We start from the raw sequence: 25,074 nt of genomic DNA, 5'->3' as shown, positions 1-25,074 counted from the left end.
GAAGGAACTGACATATTAGTTGTTTAAATATATGTTGATGATATTATCTTTGGAGCAACTAATGAAATCTTGTGCAAGTATTTTGCTGATTTAATGAGTAGTGAATTTGAGATGAGTATGATGGGAGAACTCAACTTCTTCCTTGGACTTCAAATCAAACAAACTGAAGAAGGAATTGCAATTCACCAACAAAAATATGTCAAGGAACTTCTGAAAAAAAAAATACAATCTTGATCAAGCAAAAACTAACCATACACCAATGGAAACTGGCACAAGAGTGGATGAAGATCTACAAGGAACTAGTGTAGATCAAACCAAGTATAGAGGTATGATCGGATCCCTTCTTTATTTAACTGCTAGTAGACCTGACATTGCTCTTAGTGTTGGTTTGTGTGCTAGGTTTCAATCAAATCCTAAAGAATCTCATCTTACAGCAGTTAAAAGGATTCTAAGATACCTCAAAGGAACTGACAATCTTTGTCTCTTCTATCCTAGAAGTGATACATTTGATTTAAAAGGTTTTGCAGATGCTGATTATGCAGGAGATTTGGTGAACAGGAAAAGTACTTCCGAAATGGTCCAGTTCCTCGGACCGTGTCTAGTTTCTTGGGGCCCCAAGAAACAAAATACAACGGCTTTATCAACTACTGAAGCTGAGTATGTGGCTGCTGCAGCTTGTTGTTCTCAAATTCTTTGGATAAAAACAACAATTAAGAGATTATGGTATGAAGTGTAATTGCATTCCAATTTATTGTGATAATACAAGTGCCATATGTATTTCAAAAGATCCAGTTCATCATTCTCGTGTGAAGAATATTCACATAAGGCATCACTTTCTTAAGGATAATGTTGAAAAAGGCTTAATTAAATTGGATTTTTGTGATACTGAAAATCAAATTACTGACATTCTTACTAAGCCTTTGAACAGGGATAAATTTGAAAACATGCGCATGGAACTTGGTATGATACAATTAAGTTAAGAAGACCTCAAGCTCCCCCCAAAGGTATAAGTCAATTATGCATGCAATAATGTATGTCTTACACAATCTAAATATGTGAAAACATAGTCCTGAGCATTTGAATTTATGGCATTGCATATGGGATTGTGGTTGTATGTGAAGAAATCAAATTGCATTGGGCATGTCCGTATTATAACAAACTATGTTGATTTTTTCCTAGTTCCTCCAAAATAATCTATAAGATTTTGTTCTATCTCTTTATGAAGTAATTAACTAGTCAATTAATTAATTTTATCTATTTAAAAAATCTTATCTTTTATTTTTGATTTTGAATTATTCTACAATGTTTATCTTTGAAATTTCAAATTCATTCCTCAAACTTGTTAATTAAATACCCGTGACTTTTTGCATTCAACTCTAAGTTTCTGATCAAAGATTATCTTCACTTAACCTAGACCCTTCATGTCAAATCACATTAAATTTTAATCTGACCAAGTTAAAAGTAATTTCTCTATCCTTCATCAATCGACGCCTACACTATTCAATTAACCTTCCACACTCTTCCACCGACTCTTTTACTCCTTGAAATTCCCATCCCTATAAAATGACACCAAACCCTACACATTGTTCCTTACATTTTACTGATTCAGCCAATTCACCCATGGATATTTCACCAAAACCTCAAGTTACCCCACAAAAGGATTCACCCATGGATATCGAGCAAGAAAATCAAACAAAAGCCTCTGTTGAAAAACCAAAGAACTTGCCTGCTGAGTCAAAGAAACGAAAGTTGGAGGAACTCGAGGATCAAGGCTGGGAGGAATTGGGAGAAAAGATTCAGTTGGAGAAGACTCCATCAATTAAGAAAATCGAAGCAAGCTCTGATCGCTTCATTCATGGTTTTTGCATCAACTTACCTTGGTGTGAAGTAAGTAAGTACTCTGAATTACTTAAAATTTTAGAGGCTCAAAATTGGGTGCAATTGTTTAGTGAAAGTTACAATAATGTGCTTGCTTATGCTCCCTTGAAAGAATTATGTGCAAATTTTAAGAATATTGATGGTGTTTGTGTGTCAAGAGTTAAAAATAAGAAAATTAGTTTTGATGCTGATTATCTATGTGCTATCTTTGGAACCCCAAATGAAGGGTTTGATGAGTATTTTAAAGGTGCCACTGATAAAAGTGTTGGTGATGTGTCTACAAAAGAAATTGTGGAATCAATTGGTGGAAAGTTGTCTAAAGTTCAAACCAATCATAACCTATTTTCTCCCATTCAGAAATTGCTGTTTATTTTTGTGCACTTAGCCATTGTTCCTAGAACTCAACACAGGCATGAGGCTAATCACCTTGATGCTATGCTGATGTACTGCCTTGAAAACAAGATACAAATCAATTTTCCTTCCATCATGATAAAACACCTCACCCATTGTCTTGCAAACCATTTGAAAGTGGGATATGCAAATCTGATCATTACTCTCATAAAGAGTTTTGGTATTTCAGTGGAGAATTGTGAACATATCAAACTACAAACCAATCACTTTGTTCAACCTAAAACCCTTGAAAGCATAAACTTGCATGTTGTTGATGGTGTTACCCAATTTCTTCAAAAACAAACCCCTAAAGCTAAGGAAGAAGTTAGGATCCTGACTAAGGAAGAGGAGTTGGATAAATGGATGGAAGGAGAGGACAGTGAGGGAGAAGAAGGAAAGAAAGAAAAAGAAGAAAGTTCTGAAAATAAGGGTAATAAAAATAGTGCTCCAAGTACTGGGAAGAGGAAGAGTACTAGGTTGGCTATAAAGCCAAAGATGAAAGCTGAGGCTCCAGCAGCTTTTGTTGATCTCAGTGAGGAGAAAGCATCTATTCAGGGGGAACAGGGCACGTTTGTGCAAGAAACTGTAACTCGTTCTGTTCTAGTAAGTGCAGGTTTAGGATTTGCTGCCTTTAGTTCTGTTAGTTCCACTTTGGAACGAAAGGCTCTCAAAGATGTTGTCAAGCTGCTGTCTGATGCTCAACCAGCACTGCTTCTGAGGATAGGGGCTCTTGAGACACTGGTAGGAGACCTGGTGCAAGCTTCCAAGGAGCTAACCTCAGCAATGAAGAAGAGCACCTCAACTCTCTCTCAAGGTCAGGCTGATTTGTTGAAGAAGCTGGAAGATATAGTTGTGGAAGAAGAATCAGCTGAGGATACAGGAGAAGAGCACCAGTCCCCAGCCCCTGAAGCCTTGTCCTATTTTCTTTCTATCTCATCTATTAAACTATCTTTTGAACTTGGTCTATAATAAACTTGGTTTCATTTGGTTTCTTTTGGTCTGTAAACACTTAAACAGGGTATTTGCTTTTGTTTTTGATGTTCTGGAGGAACATCAGTTTGTTTATATGGATGTTGCTTGCTTGCTTTATGACTATTTGCATACTATTTCTGCCTATATGTGCTTTGTTCTGTGCTTTGGACACAAACCATTATAATGGTGCTATGTTTAGACATATATGTGCATTAATTTTGATGAAAGCCAAAAGGGGGAACAGAAAGGCAAACTCAATTGTTGACAAGCTTCTCCATCCATCTTCATGCTGAGGTATATCATCAGTCTCAGTTCCTTGTTGTAGATATGTCTAGTTCGTTTTTTTTCTAACTTTAGTTCTTTTTTTTTTTATTGTCACTTCTTTATTTTACTGAGTTTGCTTAGGTTTGTCATTCATCAAAAAGGGGGAATATTGTTGACCTTATGTTTTGATGATGACTCAAGGAACCTAAGCAAACCCATATAAGTTTAACTTTCGCCTTTAGCTTTGATTTATGACAGGTTTATGCTATGAAATTCTTGAGTAAGAAGGGAGCATGGAACAAGATCAAAGTCAGCTATGGAAGGACAAAGAAGTCAATCACAAGTCGTGTTCCTTTAGTGAGGAACTGAAGCTCCAGAGTTGAAGCTTCGAAGACAAGTTCCTTGTGTAAGGAACTGAAGCTTCAGAGTCGAAGCTTCTTAGAGTATCAAGGAGTCTAATGTATTTTATCTTTACTTTAGGCTACTTGTAATTATGTTAAGTACAATGATTATTGATAGGATTTAAGTGGATTTAATTTTATTTGATAAAGATTTTATTTTCCAAATTTTAATTGACTTAATTTCGAAAACATCTTTTATGTTAAAATATCTTTTTAATTAAAAAAAAATTTCTGTTTTGATTTTATCTTATTTTTGTAAAAATCTGAGTTGGAAAATTATCTTCCTCAATCGAGTGTTTTACTTTGTCAAAAGAGGTTGAGAAAAATTAGGAAGCCAGTAAAACTACTTCCTGGTTTTGCTTAGCTTGCTGCCCAAGATCCCACTCGTTGCACTTCCTTGTTTTAAGGGAGTTGTGATTAAGTGGTGATTGAGGCAACGACAATTTAACTGCCTAATTCTTTTATAAATAGCCTTGATTTTTAGTTTGAAAAACACACTTGAGCATTACAGTCTTTTAGCTTTTAAAAGAGTCATAATCCACTTGAGTCCTTGAGTGTCTTTGTACTTAGCAATTTAGAGTTTAATCTTAAGTTGTATTGGGTTAGAGTTTGGGGAAACTTTAAGAGTGTTTTATTGCTTTGAGTGAAGCAAGGAGATAGAGAGAGTTAGAGAGTTCGACTGATTGAGGGATCAGTTGAAGGGAGCTTAAGTTCGTTGAGGAACTTGAGTTTAGGGTCTTAATTTGTAATAGGTTGTTTGCCCTATTATTATTAAGAGTTGAGTTTAAAATCCCTTGTGCTCGTGGTTTTTCTTCTTGATTAGGGCCAAGAAGTTTTCCACGTTAAATCTCTCTTTGCACTTTTAGTTTTTATTCGAGTTCCTTTATAAATTCCGCAAAAATTACCCTAGTTCCTCTACAATACAATTCACCCCCCCCCCTCTTGTATTGTTCATTCGAGTCAACAAAAAGATTTCACAAATCTTTTTAAAAAAGTTTTCGCAGCTACAAACCTAAAAATATATTCTTAAAATAATTTATAACCTGTTTTTCAACAAGAAAAAGATTACTTGGATTTTTTGCCTACTTTTGTTTTATTGTCTACTAGGTTAGAACCCGTGCGATGCACGGTTTATATAAAATATATTTTTAATTTATATATTTTTTAAAAATAAATCGCTATTATACATGAATATAAATAAGAATTACGTATATTTTGTAATTTTAAATTTTTTTATTTTCATCAAAATTATGATACAATATCTGTTCAACGTTGTCTAATTCATAGTTCAATGTAGGAGGTCATTTATAAGTGTGCAATTGAAAATTGTTTCAATTTCCTACGATAAATTGATATGTTTTAGTTGTAATATAAAAGCTTTCAATATTTAAATTTCAAAAATGTTAAATAAGATAGCTTTACAAAAAAAAAATGACATCATCATTGCTTTTAAGCGGGAAATTTTTTATTGAAAAAGCAACACGTGGGCAATGGTGACGTCAGCAACTTCTGTTTTAGTAATAGTTAATAGATATATTAGAACCTCATGCGAATATAAATCAACGTATCACATACTTTTATTATTCCTCGACTAATATATGATTATAATATTTATCATTCAATAATATATAACTGCATATAATTATAGATCACCGTGCATAGCACGGGATCTAACCTAGTCACTTTGTAAAGGATCTGTTGTTGTTTTTTTCCAAATTTCTTATTTTTAAAAATTAATTTTTAATAAAAAATTAATTTTAATTACAACCCCCATCCCCGTGAAGTGAACCCCATCGTAGCCTCCTGATGAGTCATATTTATATAGAGTTTATAGGCACGTTTATGCTAGTTTTATAGTTGTTTTTTGAGTCTTTTGTCGCTTTTTAGGTCTCAATTGCATAAGTTGTACATTTTGTATTCTATTACTCTTCGTTTGTGTTTTCTTAATGTTTCATGTAGTTTCTATAGCTATTTGAACGCTTTCGAAGTGGTTTTGGAAGAATCGGATAATGAAAGGATGAAAAGTCGATGAATTGAGTTTATTAATCGAAGATCTCATGTTCGTGGATGTTGACTATGAGGATTTTATGCATGAGAAATGAAAATAGTATCCACAATGATCGTTATGCACTTTTCGGAATTGAATTTGAGTTAGAAACGAAATTAAACGATGTTTTACAAAGTGGTAAAACTGACTCTTATTCACTCTTTTGATCATAACTTGAGTTCTACAGATCGGAATGAGGTGATTCAAATTGATTTGGAAACTAGACTTGAAGATATTTTCATTGATAGGTCACACGCCCCTATAAGGTTCCTAGAACGCGAGATACAGCCCTTTGAAGTCAAGCCTGCGAAGCTGCCAACCCATCGCCCAGTCATCGGGCGATGGACGTGATGTACGCTCGAGCGTAGGCTGCTGGTTGGGGCGATGGTTTTCCATCGCCCGATGGTCGAGTGTCATTCCGACCATCGGCCACCCATCGCCCGATGGGTGGGGTGTGCGCGCAAGCCACAAGAAATCCTACATCGATTATAACTCTTTCAATCGACCAATCATATCACGACTATTGTAATTGCTATTTTTCTGATTTTATTTTATTTATTTATCTTTAGATTAGTTTTAGGATAATATAAATACTCCAAGGGATTTTATTTTTCCCTTATGCTTTTATATCTTTTATTATTTTTACGTTCTTTTGAGTTTTCTCTTGAACCCTAGTTTCTCATGGCATCTCCATGGATTCTTCCATGGATGATTCTTGGGTTTATTATTTCAATTCATTGAGGTATTTTATTTATCTCTTATTTTTAATTATGTTTAATTCCTTAGATCTAGTTTTAATTATTTCTTCCATGTTTGAGTAGTTTATTTCTAGGGTTTGGGAATCCATGTTTATATTATGAATCTTGATTGATAATTTTAATATTTTGATTATTGATTTCTCTAATTGATAGTGTTTTATTGTTAATCTTGCAACCTAATCGATTGTTTGATTAATTTTTGTTAATAAGAGTTTTAATTGAAAGATCTTACTTTTAGAGGCTTACCTACAATTAGCAATTTTAATTATGTTAGCGACCGAACTACATATGTTGAATTGAGAGCGTTAAGACCCGACCGTAGGCTTAGCAATTGCTCTAGATAATTGATTGATTGAATTGTTATTGATATTTGATAGATTTAGAACTATAAGCATGGTGAACCACAACCCTAGGTCTTTTTATCAATTGTTTTATTCCTATTTTAATTTAGACTACTTCCCTATCCCAATTTCATGACATAGTTTAGTTTCTCCAATTTCTTAGAGGTTAGATTGAATACCATCTCCCTGCGGATTCGACCCTACTTACCCTACTACATTGTTAGTTGGCTTTGTTAGGAATTTATTTTTGACAGATGTACGACAACCTATCACCTCCACTAGCAGTGAACCCCCTAACCTTATCCCCCACCCTCACCCATGGCCTCCACTAGCCATGAAAACCCCACCCTTGCCAAACACCATGGATTGTCGCCCCACACGAACCAACCCCAACTTACACCTCACAAATTGACCTAAGAATTGCCGTTACCGTCACTAGAACTAGGTTGTGTGGTTGCTGGAAAGGAATGAGCTCGGAAAGGGAGGGTGGAGGCGACTGACAAGAGAGGGGAAATGGGTGGGGTTGTCGAAAATGGAGGGAAAATGATGAGGGTGGGCGGAAAAGGGAGGGGAAGGGGATAGGGGCTGCTAGATCGGAGGTCAATTTGCAAGGAGAAGGAGGTATGAAGGTCGGAAAGGGGAGAGGAAAATGGAAAAATTGCCCGGAATAATCCCACCTTTGAGTCATCCGCCCAAAATAATTACACCTTTTGATTATTTTTAAATAATCCGACCTTTATAGTAAATCCGCTCGAAATAGTACCAACCGGTCATGTAACTTGTTATAACAGGTTACCTAACACGTGGCGGCCTGTGATTGGTCTAAAAAAATTAATATAAAATAAAAATTTAAACAAAAAGTTAATTTTTTTTGTAAAGAAAAAATAAAAAATAAAAAAACAATTAATTATGTTAAAGCCACCCCACCAGCTGCCACACAACCCCACCACCACCTGAATCCCTGCCCCGACCACCCTAAGTCGGCGCTGATGCTGACTCCGATCCGGCGCCGATTCCGATGGCGCGCCATGCCACTAGCAACCTGAATCCCCGCCCCAACCACCCATTCTCACTCTCCTCGATCCCCTAGAAGGCTAGAACCACCAAATTCACCACCAGTTCCCACCCCAAGAAGCCACAACAACCACCAACCCCTGCCAGCAAGCCCGAATCCCAACTCCAACTAGCGCACAAATGAACCCTTACCCCTACCAATGAGATCCCACGCCCAGCCCCCCACCCTTACCCCGCGAAACCCTAACCGACGACTATATTATAGCTCTTAACCCTCTAAAATCCCTTTCCCGGTCCGATCCCATCCCCCTCCCCGTCCAGCGTCCCTTTTCCAATCGTTCCGACCTCCCCAGCCCCAACCCCAACCCCAACCCCAATCCCGATCTCAGATTTTTCGATTTGCCTTGGGTTTTGGTGGGTTTTCGATTTTTCGAAAGGGGTTTTGGGGTGGGTTGGCTGGGGTGGGATGGGATTCCAGTAAGCACATTAGTGGAGGTGGTTTCGAGTCGGTGTGTCAGTGGCGGTGGTTTCGGGTCGGCGCATCAGTGGCGATGGTTTTAGGCTGTTGGTTTCGGGTAGTGGTGGGGATGGTGGTGCTGATTTGTGATGGTTTTTTTATTTTTATTTTTTTTATTTAATTTTACTTTTTTTAAAATTATTTTTGTTAATTTTGGACAAATCAAGTAGTGACACGTGTAAATTAAACTTAATTAAAAAAAAAAATACCTCTTCAACCGGTTGCTGGTCACCCGAGACCATTTTAAGTAGATTGGGTATAAAGGTCGGATTATTAAAAAATAATCCAAAGGTGGGATTATTTTCAGCGGACGGGCAAAAGGTCGGATTATTCCGGGCAATTTTTCCAGAGGAAAATGGTGGAGTTATCGCTGGTCTTCGGAAAAGGGTGGGGCTAATTAAAAGGGGAAGGGGAAGAGGTGGCTGCTAGAAATTTTAGGAGATGCTGGATAAGTTAAAGCAAGAGGGTGATTTCTTTTTTTTTTTTTTTAATTAAAAATCAATTATCTTAAAAAAGAAAAATCATATAACTAATATATAAAGCTAAACTTTTAGCCAGGTCACGAGACAGCGACACTTGACATTTCAACTTTTCGCCAAGTATCACGCCACGTTGGATATACTTAGATAGACTTCATAAGATAAATTAATTAGTTTCAATCAAATTTGGATAGAATTTTAGAATAAAATTGTTAGTTGAGACTTTTATTTTCAATAAAATACCAATATTTCATAGGTATAAATTGAATTATAATTTTATTCAAAAAAATAAAAAATAGATTATAACGCTAAAATATTTCATATGTATTAATTGAATTATAATTTTATTCAAAAAAATACCAATATATATATTTTTTAGAGAGCCCATAAGGGCAGGGGTGAGAATCGATCCCAAGACCTCCTAGAATCGGGAGGGAAGCTCTAACCACTTGAACTATCCCTCAGTCCCTCACTATTAAAAAATATCAAAATTATTATTAGTCATTTACATGCCTACTACATAGTTTAAATAGTTACAAAAACACATCAATTTCTAACTAATTTTGTATTAAAGATATATTCTAAAATTTGACATATAGATTAAAAATTTATTTAAAATTTAAAACAATCCGGGCATCGCACGGGGCACAAAACTAGGGGAGTTTTTTCCCGAGTTTTTAGAGAGCCATGTAGGATTTGATTTTTTTAAGCACGCCATGTAGGATTATAAATTTTAGTGGTAGCCAATTAAATACGAGATTATTAATATTTTTTAGAATTAAATAATTTAAATGACACGAAAGCAAAATTGACGAATGAGATTTTGCAGTTTCAATTAATTAAATATAAAATATTATTTTTTGATGTCAAGAGTTTTATCTAAATATATAACAAATTTTAGCACATAAATATATAAATATAAAAAAAATTATTAAAAAAGGGAAAATTCAAACAAACCGTGCATCGCACGGGCTTCATCTAGTGAAAAAATAAAAATAAAAATTCATAACTTATCACAATGCGACATGTGTCCGGTTAACCTTTACAACAGGTTACCGGTTATTTATTCTATTTATGGAAGGTGTATGTTAAAGATCATTTTATTCCGGGATAATCAAGATGTCGTTTTATTTTTGAAAGACCGGACAAAGGTCATAATATTCTTGACAAATTTTCCTTATTTTTCGAACACAAAGTTTTAATGTAAATAGTATTCATAGAAAATATTATATTAAAATATGAATTATATGGGAAGGATAATAAAATATTTTTAAAAGTTTTTAACAAAATATTTAGGGATAATAAAATACGGCTACAAAAGAAAATCGGAACAAGTAATAAATACTTTTTATGTAGCCGTGTTATTTTACTATTCACGTAATCATTTTGACTTAATTATTTTACTACAGAGAAATATATATATATAAAAATTGTTATTGTATAATTAAATAAATTAATAGTTAAAGTTGTGTCTAGTTAAAATGTAACATTTTATAAACACACTAAGTGAGTAAACACCATGAGTTTGTGATCAGTTTTTTTTTTTTTAATTTTTTTTTTTTTTTTTTTTTTTTTGGGTATTTAGAGAGCTATAAAGGCACGGTGAGAATCGATCCCATAATTTCTTGAAAACAGAAGAATAGCTCTAATTGCTTAAGGGGTCATTTGGTTGGATAATTTGGAATAGGTTGGAATGGAATTAGAATCCGTTCTATCTAATTTTTTGTTTGGTTAAGGTTTTTAGTAATGGAATCTCATATTGAGGAGGTTTTAACTCCCCGTTATACCCATGGAATCCCATTCCACCCTGTTGCCCTTGATGTTTTAATGATGACACAAGTCAAACAAGTGAACTAATGAATTTTGTGAGTCTTGTGATTTGGTTACAAGTTACAGGAATCACTAAAGGCTAAGGAACACAAGGAGCTAAAAGTTCAAGAGATCAGCTGAAGAGTTCCTGAGAAGGAACTAGAGCTTCGGAGCAGAAGCTAAGGAAAGAAGACTCTGAGAAGAGACTTCTTAGAGAAGCATAAAGTCTGAAGTATTTTTCTATTTTAGATTTTATGTAAGTGAAAATTAATTAGGATTAATGCTAAGTGGAATGCGTTTGAAAAAAGATAAATATTGTCTTGCTAGAAAATAGGAGAAGTTGTTTCAGAAAATCTTTTATGATTTTATCTTTAACGCTGATAAGTTATCTTCATAAAAAATATCTTTGCAAAACTGATTTCCTAAACTTGCGCAACTGACTGTTTGATTCAGTCTTCTCCACTCACGAACATACTGCTTCTTTAAGGCTTAAACGTGCCCTGGTTTTTAGGACACGATTGAGAGTTCTGGAAGTGGTGTAGAATAGTGGAGTTGATATGCAACAGTGGTGGTGTAAGTGGTGGAGATTATGGCGTTTTCTCCAAGCAATGTTTTCCTATAAATATCGAAGTTATTTTCTGAATAACTTCACCTTGCTCAATACTTTTATCTTTCCTTCTTATTCACAACGAGTCAAGAGTCGCATTCCACTTAAGTGTTTTTCTTAATTACTTTCACTAGAGTCTATTATTGAGTTGTAATTTGGGAATTGGGGTTTGAGTGAACTGTAAGAGAAGTTAGAAGAGAAAGAGAGAAAAGAGAATAGAGAAGAGAAGAGTAGCAAGTAGTGGGACTTGCTGCTGGGAACTTCAAGTTCATAGAGGAACTTGAAGATTGATTCTTTAGCTTGTAATAGGTTGTTTGCCCTGTTATAGTGGAGAATCATTCCTAAAATCCCAAGTGGTCGTAGTTTTTCCTCTTGTTAGGGCCAAGAGGTTTTCCACGTAAAATCTCTCTGTGTTCACTTTGAATTCCTGTAGCTTAGTATTTTTCAATTCCGCAAAAAGTTAGCTCAATTCTCTTAAACTACAATTCACCCCCCCTCTTGTAGTATTCTTGTAAAGCAACACACCCCTCTCCCTAATATTCACAATCCACAACTTTGGACTAGTATGAGTCTTAGAATCCAAACCTCTCTAGTATGATATTCTATACCAATTTATTCCTACTTAAGGTCTGTTCTCTTCAGTTTAATTTCAGTTCAATTTAGTTCCGCTCCAATCAATTCAATTCCTTATTTCTTTCTTACATAAACAATTCATTTTAGCTCTATTCAATTTAATTCACTTCATATTAATTCAATTCTTCCAATAGATCATAATAGACCCTTACTAAACTAAACACCTCCTAAGTTATCCCTAATTCTGTATCAGTGAGTATACACGCAAACTGTTTGATTTATGGTTGATGTCGTCGGTTTGAGACTTTGAGGTGCACAAAATTCTTTAAATCACCATTTCTTCAACCCCCAGAATTGCAGCACTAAAAGAACCCAGATTTTTTTCATGAAAACTGATTTTTATGGCGTCTATAGCTGATCAGGAGCAATCAAACCCTGCTTCTGAAGCTGTATCTATGCCTAAATTTGGGGGAAAACAGAGGAGTAAGAACAAATGGAGGCGGCTTTCAAAGCATTTATCCACTACCTCTGATTCCCCAATCAACACTTTGGATGATGGTTGCCTCATGCACATTTTCAGCTTTCTCTCTCCTCTTCCTGGTTTGTTACTTTACCCTAATTTTATTTTCCCCAATTTGCAGTTTTCAATTTAATTTCGAAACCCTAAATTGATGTTCAATTTGGTGGTTGTTTGCCCTCTTAATGTGATTTTGGATCATTTTATTCTGATTAGAGGTAGACCCATATCGTATTTTGTGGAATTTGATTGTTTAATTGAGCTTAATTGTGAAATTGAGGTTATAGAAGGTTGAAAGTTTTGATTTTTGTAATTGGGTTTTACTGGATTCTTTTGCTGGTTTAGGGTTTGTCAAATTGTTGTGAAATGAATAATTTCTTGCATTAGAAATAGATGAATTGTTTACACTACGAATTGAAAGGTGGCGTCTTGAGACTTTTAAAAATAGTATGACAAACAAAATGCTTGCCTTTGAGGGGGTTATTGCTGCCTTTAAACATTGATTGAGCTGAAATTTGAATGTGATGGGACATACATCTATCAGTTTTTGTTTAGCTGAATGGATTTCGAGGCAGTGACTTCTGTTATTGTACTGGTCTGCTTCAAGAGTTTCCTCCATGAATTCTTGTCGTTGATGTAGTCTATTGAAGAAGTAATACTATAGAAATGATGGGGCCAATAGGTTCTGGAAGCCATGCCTGATATGTTTGCTCGCTTTTACATTCAAATTTAGGACTTAGGGGTTGCTTAGGCTATGGTTGTGGAAGAAGTGCTTGATAATTGCTTGTCTTTCCTTTTCCCTTTAATTTGCTAAACATTTTTTTTTAGGTTGTATAAGACTTTATAATTCATATAGTTGATTGTCCTTATTGGTAGTGCTATAGTTCAGGTGGATGAGGTTTTGTGTTGATGGTGTATGGACTTATTGTCTTATTAGTTTGCTTCAGCGTATTATTGTGGTGTATCAGCTTTTGTCACTTATTACTTTTGAGTTTGCAGATCGTTATAACACCGCCCTCGTTTGCCACAGATGGCGATTCTTGGCATGTCACCCACGCCTATGGTTGAGAGTTGACCGAACTATTAAGGATTATTCAGAACCTGGTGTATTTTCTTGTATTGATGCTGCAGTATCCGCTGCAAAGTGAGTACAAATTAAATTGGCTGAGTGGCTGTCATATGTTCTTAATACAAATCAATTAATCCCACAGGCTTCTTTTCTTTTAGGCCTGGTGATACCATCTTGATTGCTGCTGGAGGGGTCCATTTTACCTCTAACATTCAGATCAAGAAGCCTCTCTGCCTGGTAATATTATTAATCTCTCCAAATAATATTCCTCATTTCATATTTACTGTTGTTTAACTTATTAAGAGAAACCATTGAACTCTTGTAAGAGTTGTTACAGTTTTTCCACACCCCCAGAGGCCAGAGCCTCTGCCCTTTCCAAATGTTTTGATCATTCTTATTTGTGCTCTGTGTGCAACTTGGTATGACTGTGTGAGTCTCCCTCTGTATAGCCATATGCATATGCATAGGGAGTTCGGTGTCGGTGTCAGTGTCAGTGTAGATGTATAATTTAGTTTGCTTCAATCCCTAACCTTTTATCTCTTCCTTTTAGTACAGGTTGGATGATGGTATACTTGTCCACATGCACATTTGCTTTCTTTTATGTTGCCACTGATTATTTATCTGTTTTTGTCTTTTTGATATTGGCCTATGTAAAAGCGATTAATTTGAATATAATATTGAAAAAGGAAATCTAATAAGGTACACTTTGCTTGATAGCTTCAAGTATCCTCTTATTTTTTTGTTGAGTATTGTTGGTCAAAGACTCATATAATCGTATATGATTAAACTTGCTAGCATTCCTTAGGGAGGTGGGTTCTTTTATGAGTTGTGGGGTAAATCAATAATGTTAGAACATATAGAAAAAAAAAAAATCTCAAATGACTTAGGGCAAGTCCTAGGAGAATCTGAATGTTTCTCAAAATTACCTGAGAATCATATGGATGGGTAAATTACACTTTTATGAGTGCACAGCTGTGCGCTTATAAGAGCAGGTACATTGGTAGAACTAGATCTCCACTCTATCGCTTCAAGATACTCTCAAGATCTCTACCCAAAAAAACCCCAGCAATGGTAAGTGTGTCTTTATGTGGATACACCTAAGTGTAGGCCAACAAAATTCAAAGAACCATGGACTCATGTCATTTAATGAAGGGTTAGAAGCAGCTCTCCAATTTTTTTTGATGACTTTAGCCATTCTCAAGTGACTCTTAGTGGAGACCCAACTGAGGGCTTACTCAAGAGCCCCACTGTTGTGGTAGAGTTGGCTCTTGAGTTCAAGTTACTTGAAGAACCCCAAAATACGTGCTCTAAGTAGTGTTTGTGCAACACATAATTTTAGATTTAGATGGTAATGGTGCAATGGATTGATCTTTTGTTTTTTTTGTGGTCTTTCACCACTTCGCATCCATTTTTATCTTATTAAAGTAATGCAGCAAATTAAATACTACCTCCGTTTTTATTTAGTTGACACGTTTTGACTCTAGCACTATTTACACACCTCCCTTTGACAGTATTTTGTGCTTTATACGTAATGAAAAATATAGTTATGTGGGATCTTGTTAGATTCGTCACATTATATACTTTTAAAATATCAAATTTTCAAAATTTTTGCTTATCAATAATTAAAGATATTAATGATTGAATTATTTGAATAAGTGCATTGGCAAACGTGACTAAAGAAACGTGTCAACTAAAAAGAAACGGAGGAAGTATGTCTTTAAAGCATGCTTTTCTCCGTTGAGGAATAGGTCAGGTGTATCCTTGCTACCTCATAATTTTTGTGCGCATTATTGTTGCCTTTTAAATATTCTAATTTGATTATTTTTGCTCAGATTGGTGGAGGTGAGCTTCCTGAAGAAACCACTCTTCTTTGTTCCCGGGGCACTGACAGGTTCGCAAAATTTCTTTGCTGTGCCTTCTACTGTTGGGCTTTATTGAATGGGCCTTTCTAAATGATGAATCTTTGCCAAACTTGAGCATGATAAGTACAAGCATTGCTACTAAACCTGTGGGGTTGAAGCCTTTCACCAATCTGATTGAGATGCTTTTTTTTCATTTTCCCACTCATTGGTGCCAGCCAGACAATTGAGACAAACCTTCATGCTAGAGAGATTAAGTGATCGGAAATTTTTTATTTTAGGCTTGATTGGTTGGGCATTTGGGCTTATGGGTAGTGACCCTATATTCTTTTTGGAAGCAAATGACAGTATCGTCTGTGCATTGTTTCTTTTTTTTGTTAAACAGTGCTCTGGAGCTCCTTTCCACCTGCAAAATTACAAACTTGACAGTGAAGGCTGAGCTCGGCTGCTGCTTGCTTCATAGGAGTGGGAGGTTGATTATAGACAGTTGTCTCCTCCAATGTGAATCCGATCCTTTGGATTATCTATCATGCCCCATAGTGAGCACAGCCACGGGGCCAAAGAAGTTACCATCTCTTTCTTCAAACTCCCGCGGAGATGGTGTTACTGTTTCTCGTACTAGGATTGAAGGTGGTGCCAAGGCTGTTTTGACCAGTGGCACCCTTGTGTTGCAGAGTGTACGAGTCATCTATGGTCGTACTTCTGTCCTTTTCTGGTTTGAAGTTGAGCATCAGTCATAATTCACTTCTTCCTCCGTCACTTGTTGTAAGTCTTTGGTAAAATTCATTTTTTTTTTTCCTTTTTTCATTTGTTTAGTTTTCTTTTCCTTGAATCCTGTATGTATATCAGCTTTATAGTTCATTAATAATTTTCAAGGCAACTGTGTTGTATTTAAAATGGGAATTAGTTGAGTGGTTACAATGTAACTTATGCTAATTAGCCACAATTGCCAATATTCCAAAGTATGGACTGAATTTATACTTGTTGGAAATCTGAATCCATCCAATGTATACGCTAGTACGTAGACCTTTGTTTCTCACAATTTGTCGGAATATACCGTAATACTTTCAGGTACAATTGTTGGTCGAAGGCTCTGTTCTTTTCGACTTGTTATTCTGTACTTCAGCTCAATTCAGTTGGTTTCCTCACATGTTTGTAGTCCATTCAATTAGAATGCATTCAGTCCAAAAGAACGGGCCTAGTAATTGTCCAGTTTTCTATACTTTCTTATTTTTTAAATCTTTTTTGAAATTTTGAAGCATAATGAACCAAGTTAACTTTTTCTTTTTCTTTTTTTTTTTTCCGTAAAAAAAAACAAAAAGCTCCACTACTAAATTTGGGTATCCAATTCTATGGGCAAGGATTTTGATCACTGCCGTCAAAACAATTGTTCCACTATGGTATGGGAAAGTTCAATGGATTCTTCCATTAATTGCAAGTTGGGTTTGAAAAACAGGGGTTCCAAATTTCCAATGATTTATTGTGTAGTTCTGCTTATGTGAGTATTAGTTTGAAGAAGATTTCATCAAATGGGTTCCAATGATAGGTTGCCGAAAAGTGTACACAAACATGTTTATTTCTTTGAATGAAAGATGTTTATTTTAACAAGCTTTGGAATATCTTTAGTTTTCCTTCTTGTGCGCAAAACATAGCAATAATTTTCATTTCACGGTTGTCAATGCATTTGTTCAATGTTCAGTACTAATATTTTTTATTATCAGTACCTAAAACTTATAAATCTAAAATTTTAAAAGTATATAAATTGAAACAAATCTAACAAAATTTCACTTGATCACATTTTTCATTAAAAGTATATAAATTGAGACAAATCTAACAAAATTTCACTTGACCACATTTTTCATTAATTATAACTCCTCGAAGTATAATAGTTGATGGCGTTTAACTGTTTAAGTCAAAAATATTGCAACTATAAAGAATAGGGAAGTAGTTTGTATATACTTCTACTTCGTTATGTGTCTTTTAAATAATCTATATTGAAGGGCTTTCTCACTTGATAGAGCATAAGGTTTTTGTTTTTTTTTTTTGGTAATGGCTCAAAATAGAGCTTGATAGAGGGCTAGTTATTTGCGAATAAATGTCTATCAATCATTCATCTACAAATTGCTAAAATCACACAAGAAATTTCTCCTTCTTCTTATGACGGAGCGACATATACACTTATGAAAAGTTTGAAATTATTAGATGTACATTTTTAGACTTTGCATTGCTAAGGTGAAAATTCTTAAAAGCACCAAGATAATGTGGAAAGAATATGAAACCATATAGTAATAAGTTATTCTTATATAACCAAGTTTCATCTATAATCATTCAATTCTTAAATTGAAGTTGAAGTATTTAAACTTTTATAGATTCCATATATACTCTTGAAGAAATCCTTGAAAAAAAATAATATCAAAATTCATTGCATTCTTGATTTGCAATCTAACCAAGGAAAGATCAATCAGTTGTACGAGTACTCCGTATATCTTCACTAAGTAACGAAAATTTCTCAATCAATTAATTATATGAGCCTAAGTAACAAAAATATATCAATCAATCACAAGAGTCTTACAATCAATCAAAATTTTGATGAGATAATCTTTCGCTATAATGTAAATTCATTATAAGTCATCAAATTATGATATTAAATTTTCTCAGAAACATCGAGTACAACGTTGTTTCTTTTCGTGTACAAATGAGCCACAATTGCAGCATAAATTACAAATACAAAAAGAAAAATCAAACTTATATTAAGGGTCTGTTCTCTTCAGTTTATTTTTAGTCCAGTTCCTAATTTCCTTATCTCATAAAATATTCAGTTAAGTAAATAAGAAGCGACTCTAAATAATATAAATGAAAATAGACTCTAAATCATATACAAATCTTAAATCTTTGTCATTAAGTCAAAACCTCATCGGGTTAATCATCCGTAACTCGTCATAAATTCATAGTTTACATCATGATGAGGGTAGGTGTTAGATGAACAAACAATTTGGATGATCCTTCCTCAATCCCTCTCAATTTGAACCAAAGGAAAGACCCCACAAGTATTGACTAGTTCTTTTTGTATTTACTCAATAAAAAGTCTATCAACCCCAAAAACCCATCAACTTGACACATTTACACAAACATGCGCTCTCTTCTCTTTTTCCAAATTTTTCTTACTCTCTTTATTTTTTTTTTTTTTTTTTTGACGGGAACTCTCTTTATTTTCAAATATCTTGCCCTCCTAACTAAATTGCAGGCCTGCTAAATTATTTTTTTTAATTGTTGGTAATAATAATACAAACAAAAATATTGTAATAAATATTTATATTTATTACTCTTACTCTTTATTTATTTATTAGTCGTCTCCCATATTATTCCCATTTTCAGACGGCCAAAAAAAAACAAATTTAATAATTAGTTCTTCTGAAACTACAAATTCCCCACTTTTTTTTATAATTCAAATCAATTTTTGTTCATGTTTGAGTTGAGGGCCTCCAATTTCCACCGTCCTCCATCTTTTTAGGGTTTTATTCTTCTTTGTTCTTTCATGGGGTTTTGAATTTCAAATTTTGAATTCCTCATTTCAAGGTAAATTTTGTTTCTTTATTTTTTATTTATTTGTTTGTTTTAATTTATTTATTTCTTCTTGTTTGATTGTTTGTTTGTGGGTTTTATTGTGATGATGATTTTGGGTTTTGACGATCAAATTTCTAATTTTTAATTGTTGGGTTTTTCTGAGTAGTAATACAACTGATCAATTTTTATTTTTTTGATATTAAAATCTTGGGTTCAAGTTTTTGTTTGTGATGTTTCTTTTTAAATGTGATATGCCATTTTATAAGAGGTTTTTGTTTATCAAATTATCTGTGGTCCGTAATTTATTTATTATTTTAAAAGTTAGAATGTTGAATGTTTTGCATTTTATGGCGTAGATTTTTTTGTAAAGTTTGTATTTTTTTTTTCTTTCTTGTATTTATGAATTTTCAAACTTTATATCTTTTGAAAATATAACATTTACGGAGTACTAAAAATAATTGAGAATTAACCTTTTTTTTTTTTTTTTTTTTTTGAGGCAATTGAGAATTAACCTTATCTCTTATTTGTAATTGTGAGCAATAGTTTGTTTGAATTTCTGTTTATTGTAGATAAAAATAAAAATAAAAATAATAAAAAAAAAAACTTATGCAAAGAAGATGATTTCTATTTTCGTAGTTTTTACTTCGTAGCATAGTCTTAATTATAGCTGGATGATTGTTTGATTTACTTGTATAATTAGGCATTTTGAAGTATGCGCTCTTATGTGCATAAGAATCTATATATGCTTGTCTTTATTTAGGATTTTGTTGTTGTGATGCATATTTTGAAAAAGCTTGATATTTAGGTCCTTCATTTTTTTACTGATGTTTGCACTTGATGAAACAAAAAATAATCATGGGTTTTACTGTTACCTTAATTGTTGAACATTTTTTTGCTTTGTCTATTTGTAGACAAGGGATTAAAATCAGTCAACACATTTGAAGAGAGGAAAGCTGGTAACGGGTTTCGAACTGAGTGGAAATTTGTTGGTATGTAATCCTCATCCTTGTTTGCATTAACATGTTAAATCGCGTTTTTATGATTTCGGATAGAACTTAATTAGATGAAGGCCTTGAATAGTTGTATGGCTATTGTATAGGTTATATGTCAATGTGTTTGTACCTTGGCTTTAGATGTCAATAATAGGGTGTTTTTCTCCATCAAAAAAGTCTCTTCACTTGATTTAAGAACTTTTTAGCCCTGTACTTAATTTATGAGAGCTTATCACATTTGTGAATTGAGTTTCGGTACACTTATCTTTGCGAAATATAAGCCCCAAACTTAGCTTATTAGAACTTATATTTCCTGATATATTTTACTGAAAAAGGAGTTGATGATTTGCAAAGAGTATTTACACACTATTTTACTGAAAAGGAATTGATGATATCATGATAACATTCTGTTTTGCTTTCAGATAGCTATTTGGCCTACAATATGGCTACTGGAAGTCCATATCTTGATGATGTGAGGGGGAAGCCTGAAGTTATCGACCCTCCCTCGACTGAGGATATGATTGATGTTGTAGAAAATGTGATGGATACTGCACAAACTACTGTTAAACCAAATCCAATTGTGTCTAGCAGTGTTTATGAGCTGCTGGAGTGCCCAGTGTGCCTAACTGCCATGTACCCTCCAATCCACCAGGTGAGGCTGCCTCTAGTGCTTCTTATGTGATGCTAAAGTACCAGAATATCCTAAGTTGGTTGAAAATTTTAAACTTATGCACTTGGATTTTTCATGTATTGCTCTCCCTGCTGCCTCTGTCTTAATTAAATATGATTCAGAAATTGTTTGATTGGGTTGGGGGTGAGGGGATAGGCGATGAAATCATTGACTGAGAGATAACTGCGAAATATATCTCATGATCGATATGCTCGTGTTGAAAGCTGATCTGGAGAAAAGATATATGTTAAGTATTAGTGTATTGCTGTATTTAGGATTTGTAAACAAGTTTTTCACTCATCTTCTAAAAAAAATTTGAAAACAAAGGTAGCACCTTCTTCTTTTATGCTGTCAGAAATTCCATTATTTGCTGTAGTGGCTATCAAAAGCCTACAGAGAAAATGAACAGCTTAGAAATTAAATAGTCTTAAGCAGATACTTGAAACTACTTTAGATTTCACTCATGTTAAGGGCAACTTTTCTGCTTTCTGGTGCACTCACATCCATTACAAGAATGAGATGAATCTTTCACTCTTTTCCATTACAACTTGCTCCAATTGCATCATTATAGTTCTCGGAAGTTAATTAAAAGGCAGCCCATTTCATTGGGTTTGCACTAAAGAGTATTAATGTACTTATGCTAGTAGTTTAATCAGAGGTATAGATTGTCGCTTAACGAAAAACAAAAGTGTTGAATGCGAACTATGGTGATTTGGTTTATAAAGATTCTAGATCACTGTGCTCCATCTCTGCCTGGCCCCTTGCTCAGTAGTGTTTTTCTTTATTTGTCAAATGTTAGCTCTCCTTGATATTTCTGCTTTCTCCTTCAAACTCTCTTGGTTCATAGTCCCTTACTCTCTAGTCCTTTTTTTTTTTTTTTTGGGAATGAATAGTGGCCTTTTACTATCTATAATTTGTGGGTGGGTGGGTTGGGGGTTGGGGGGGGGGGGGGGGGGGGTGGGGGGAAGGGGCTGGTGGTTGTTAAATTCTGAGCATGACTCTTTCATGGTTTATATGTTTGTGCAATTTTCTGATTATTGTATCCTTTGTCATTGACGCAGTGCTCAAATGGCCACACAATATGTGCTAATTGCAAGCCCAGGGTACACAACCGGTGCCCAACTTGCAGGCATGAACTTGGTAACATTAGATGCCTTGCCCTGGAGAAGGTGGCTGCATCCCTTGAACTTCCATGTAAATATCAAAGTTATGGATGTGTGGGCATATATCCTTACTATAGCAAGCTGAAGCATGAGTCCCAATGTTCCTTTAGACCCTATAGCTGTCCTTATGCTGGATCAGAATGCACTGTCATTGGTGATATCCCTTACCTGGTGGCCCACCTCAAGGAGGATCATAAAGTTGACATGCACAGTGGCAGTACATTCAACCACCGCTACGTGAAGTCAAATCCCCATGAGGTCGAAAATGCTACTTGGATGCTTACGGTAAGCATTTTCCAGATTGTGTACATCCATTTAAAATTTGGAATACTGTATAAAATAATCTGCTCACTCTGCTTTTCAAACATATCTTGACTTAAATTGTCTGAAGTGTCTATCTGAACTTAATTTGTCGGAAACAAGTCAAAATATGTTGTCATGTTGATGACAACACACCCTAAGCTATGTGGATTTTGTTCAGTAGCAGATTGTATTCATCCACTGGTTTTTTAGTATCCAACTTTTGATTGAATCACAACTAGAATATACCTATGTTTATGCAAAAGTTAGCCTTACAATCACAGGGTTTTCCTCTTGTGTTAATATATCAATGCTTCCGTGAGTTAACAATTACCATAAAGTGAGAAGTTGAGATTAGTAGTTTAATATTTTTAAGTCATACAACAATTGACCACATATGACTTGAGTAAGAGAGAATGATTTGGGCCGTAAAGGGTTATTGCCCTCAATATGTTGCTGATATTAATATGGAGTAGATAACTTTGCATGTGAGAGTTGAAAATTTAAATACTGAAAGGATTGTTTAGGAAGTGATGCATGTTTTGGAGAGCTTAGAATTCATATTACTTTAGATAATAATATTGATAGCTTGATCATGTATTTGTCTTAATGTTTTCTTTCCTATTTTTGCACTTCAGGTCTTCAGTTGCTTTGGACAGTACTTTTGCCTTCATTTTGAAGCATTCCAGCTTGGTATGGCTCCTGTCTACATAGCTTTCTTACGATTCATGGGGGATGACAATGAGGCAAAGAACTATAATTACAGCCTTGAGGTAGGAGGAAATGGAAGAAAGTTGTGCTGGCAAGGAGTGCCAAGGAGCATCAGGGATAGCCATCGCAAGGTCCGTGACAGCTTTGATGGCCTCATTATCCAGAGAAATATGGCTCTTTTCTTTTCAGGCGGTGATAGGAAGGAATTAAAACTGAGGGTAACTGGTAGGATTTGGAAAGAACAGTGATTTAAGTTTTCTTGAAAGTCTTCTGTTAGAATTAGCTTCTCCTTGTAGTACCACTAGAAAAGTCTTCTGTTCGTGTATTTTCGTGTGTAAAATGGCAAACTCTCTTTGCTGGCCTATGCATCAAATACATGGCTGAGACAATGTTATGTTGTTCATGTGAAAAGTGTTGAATCCTATCTTCTTTTTTTTTTTTTTTTTTTTTTTTTTTTTTTTTTGGCAAAATGTCAAATATGCTTCATTTTTGTGTGTGGATCGACGTGAAAAACTTATTTGGCAGCTCCCAGGATTATTCCTAATTTAGCGATGGCCTTATGAATGGTTAAGCTGGTTTTTAGAAGATGAACCATTGACGTGAGAAAGCCAGGATATTTCCTTTGCTTCTAGCAGATACTTCGTACAATATTAGCAATGGTGATAGTTAAAAAAAGTTAGGAGTATGATTTGCACTCTGCCTATCCTGGTTACATACTTGCATATAAATTTTATTGGAAAACTTTTGTATACACCCGGTTTACACTAATATTAGTGTACATCGAGCAGTATAAGGGTAACTTTTAGCTAATTTTAGGGTAACTTTTTGTCTTTTTTTGGGTAACTTTAAACATAATATAATTTTTATATAAATAGACAACATGAAAAGTTTTATAAAGCTAATGTAATTACATTAAGTCATTAATAATTGATTTTTAGTCATTTAAAATGTGATTCTTTATTAATAAATCGTATATAATTTTTATTTGTATTGAGTTACTTTTATGCATATAGGAGGTAACTTTTATTCATTTTAGGGGTAACTTTTAATCACTTTAGGCTATCTTGATAATGGATGTACAGTAATTATTGTACACCCGATTTTTTAAAAATTTAAAACTTTTGTATACATCCGGTTTACACTAATATTAGTGTACATCGAGTAGTATAAGGGTAACTTTTAGCTAATTTTAGGGTAACTTTTTGTCTTTTTTTGGGTAACTTTAAACATAATACAATTTTTATATAAATCAACAACAAGAAAAGTTTTATAAAGGTAATTTAATTACATTCAATCACTAATAATTGATTTTTAGTCATTTAAAATGTGATTCTTTACTAATAAAGCGTAGATAATTTTTATTTAAATTGAGCTACTTTAACGCATATTGGGGTAACTTTTATTCATTTCATGGGTAACTTTTAATCACTTTAGGTTATTTTTATAATGGATGTACAATAATTATTGTACACCCGATTTTTTTAAAAGTTTTGTGAATTTTATTTAACAGGTTTGCCAATATTTGTAAAAATGCTAGTTTTTGCACAAATCATCAAACAACCTGGTACACAAATGACACTACACTGATACAGTCAAGCAGGGCATTTGCCACTGTAAGACGAGACGTTTGTTATACAAGTACATGATACAGGCAAGCAGGGCATTTGCCACTGTAAGATGAGCGCGTTTGCTAAACACGAAACTTCGTTGGTACATACAGCTTTATAATACACAACTTTATAATATGGACGCCGGATATTCGAGTTGCATCACTTGCATGGATTAGGCAACTGGTTTCAAGCAACAAGCCAAATTGCCTACTTACAAGTTGCACTAATTTTTAATGTTACAGATCACTGAATGTTGAAAGCATATTAAACAATGTCATCAGAAGAATTAATGCAAGGGTGCTTTGACACTTGAATCAGTGATTCATTACATCTAGGATAGCCGGATAGGGCAAGGCAGCTGCAGAGGAAACATTCAATTACTAGTGTTAAAACGTAAAATGCCAAATTTCATAAACAGTACAGCTCCTATATTCCTAACAATTTCCAACACTCAACAGTTGTGTAACTATAAAGTAATATTTAAATTTAAATTTAACTTGGCTTAGGCATTTGTGTACAAAGGCAACTAGTCTTTTAACTATAATACTTCTTAAAAAAAAAGGAGTAAT

At 34.3% G+C, this 25,074-nt stretch overlaps 2 protein-coding genes and 1 pseudogene across 2 annotated transcripts; all 3 read left to right on the top strand.

Moving 5' to 3' along the window:
* The first annotated feature begins 259 nt into the window (after window positions 1-259).
* LOC145642683 (secreted RxLR effector protein 161 pseudogene) lies at window positions 260-980 on the top strand (annotated as a pseudogene).
* Window positions 981-12,290: 11,310 nt separating this feature from the next.
* LOC145555747 (F-box protein SKIP5-like) lies at window positions 12,291-16,486 on the top strand. Its single transcript, XM_081617475.1, has 5 exons — window positions 12,291-12,650; window positions 13,567-13,711; window positions 13,795-13,873; window positions 15,469-15,527; window positions 15,881-16,486. The coding sequence occupies exons 1-5, from the start codon at window positions 12,452-12,454 to the stop codon at window positions 16,233-16,235; spliced, it is 837 nt and encodes a 278-aa protein (XP_081473601.1). The 5' UTR covers window positions 12,291-12,451; the 3' UTR covers window positions 16,236-16,486.
* A 2,170-nt stretch (window positions 16,487-18,656) lies between these two features.
* Window positions 18,657-23,500, top strand: LOC145555746 (E3 ubiquitin-protein ligase DIS1-like). The gene is made up of 5 exons (XM_081617474.1): window positions 18,657-19,071; window positions 19,971-20,048; window positions 20,474-20,703; window positions 21,783-22,169; window positions 22,823-23,500. The coding sequence occupies exons 3-5, from the start codon at window positions 20,494-20,496 to the stop codon at window positions 23,141-23,143; spliced, it is 918 nt and encodes a 305-aa protein (XP_081473600.1). The 5' UTR covers window positions 18,657-19,071; window positions 19,971-20,048; window positions 20,474-20,493; the 3' UTR covers window positions 23,144-23,500.
* The last annotated feature ends 1,574 nt before the right edge of the window (window positions 23,501-25,074 follow it).

Source organism: Chenopodium album, chromosome 8, assembly GCF_948465745.1.
Source record: "Chenopodium album chromosome 8, dcCheAlbu1.1, whole genome shotgun sequence".
Classification (NCBI taxonomy): Eukaryota; Viridiplantae; Streptophyta; class Magnoliopsida; order Caryophyllales; family Amaranthaceae; genus Chenopodium; species Chenopodium album.
This window is presented reverse-complemented; position numbering and strand designations above follow the sequence as displayed.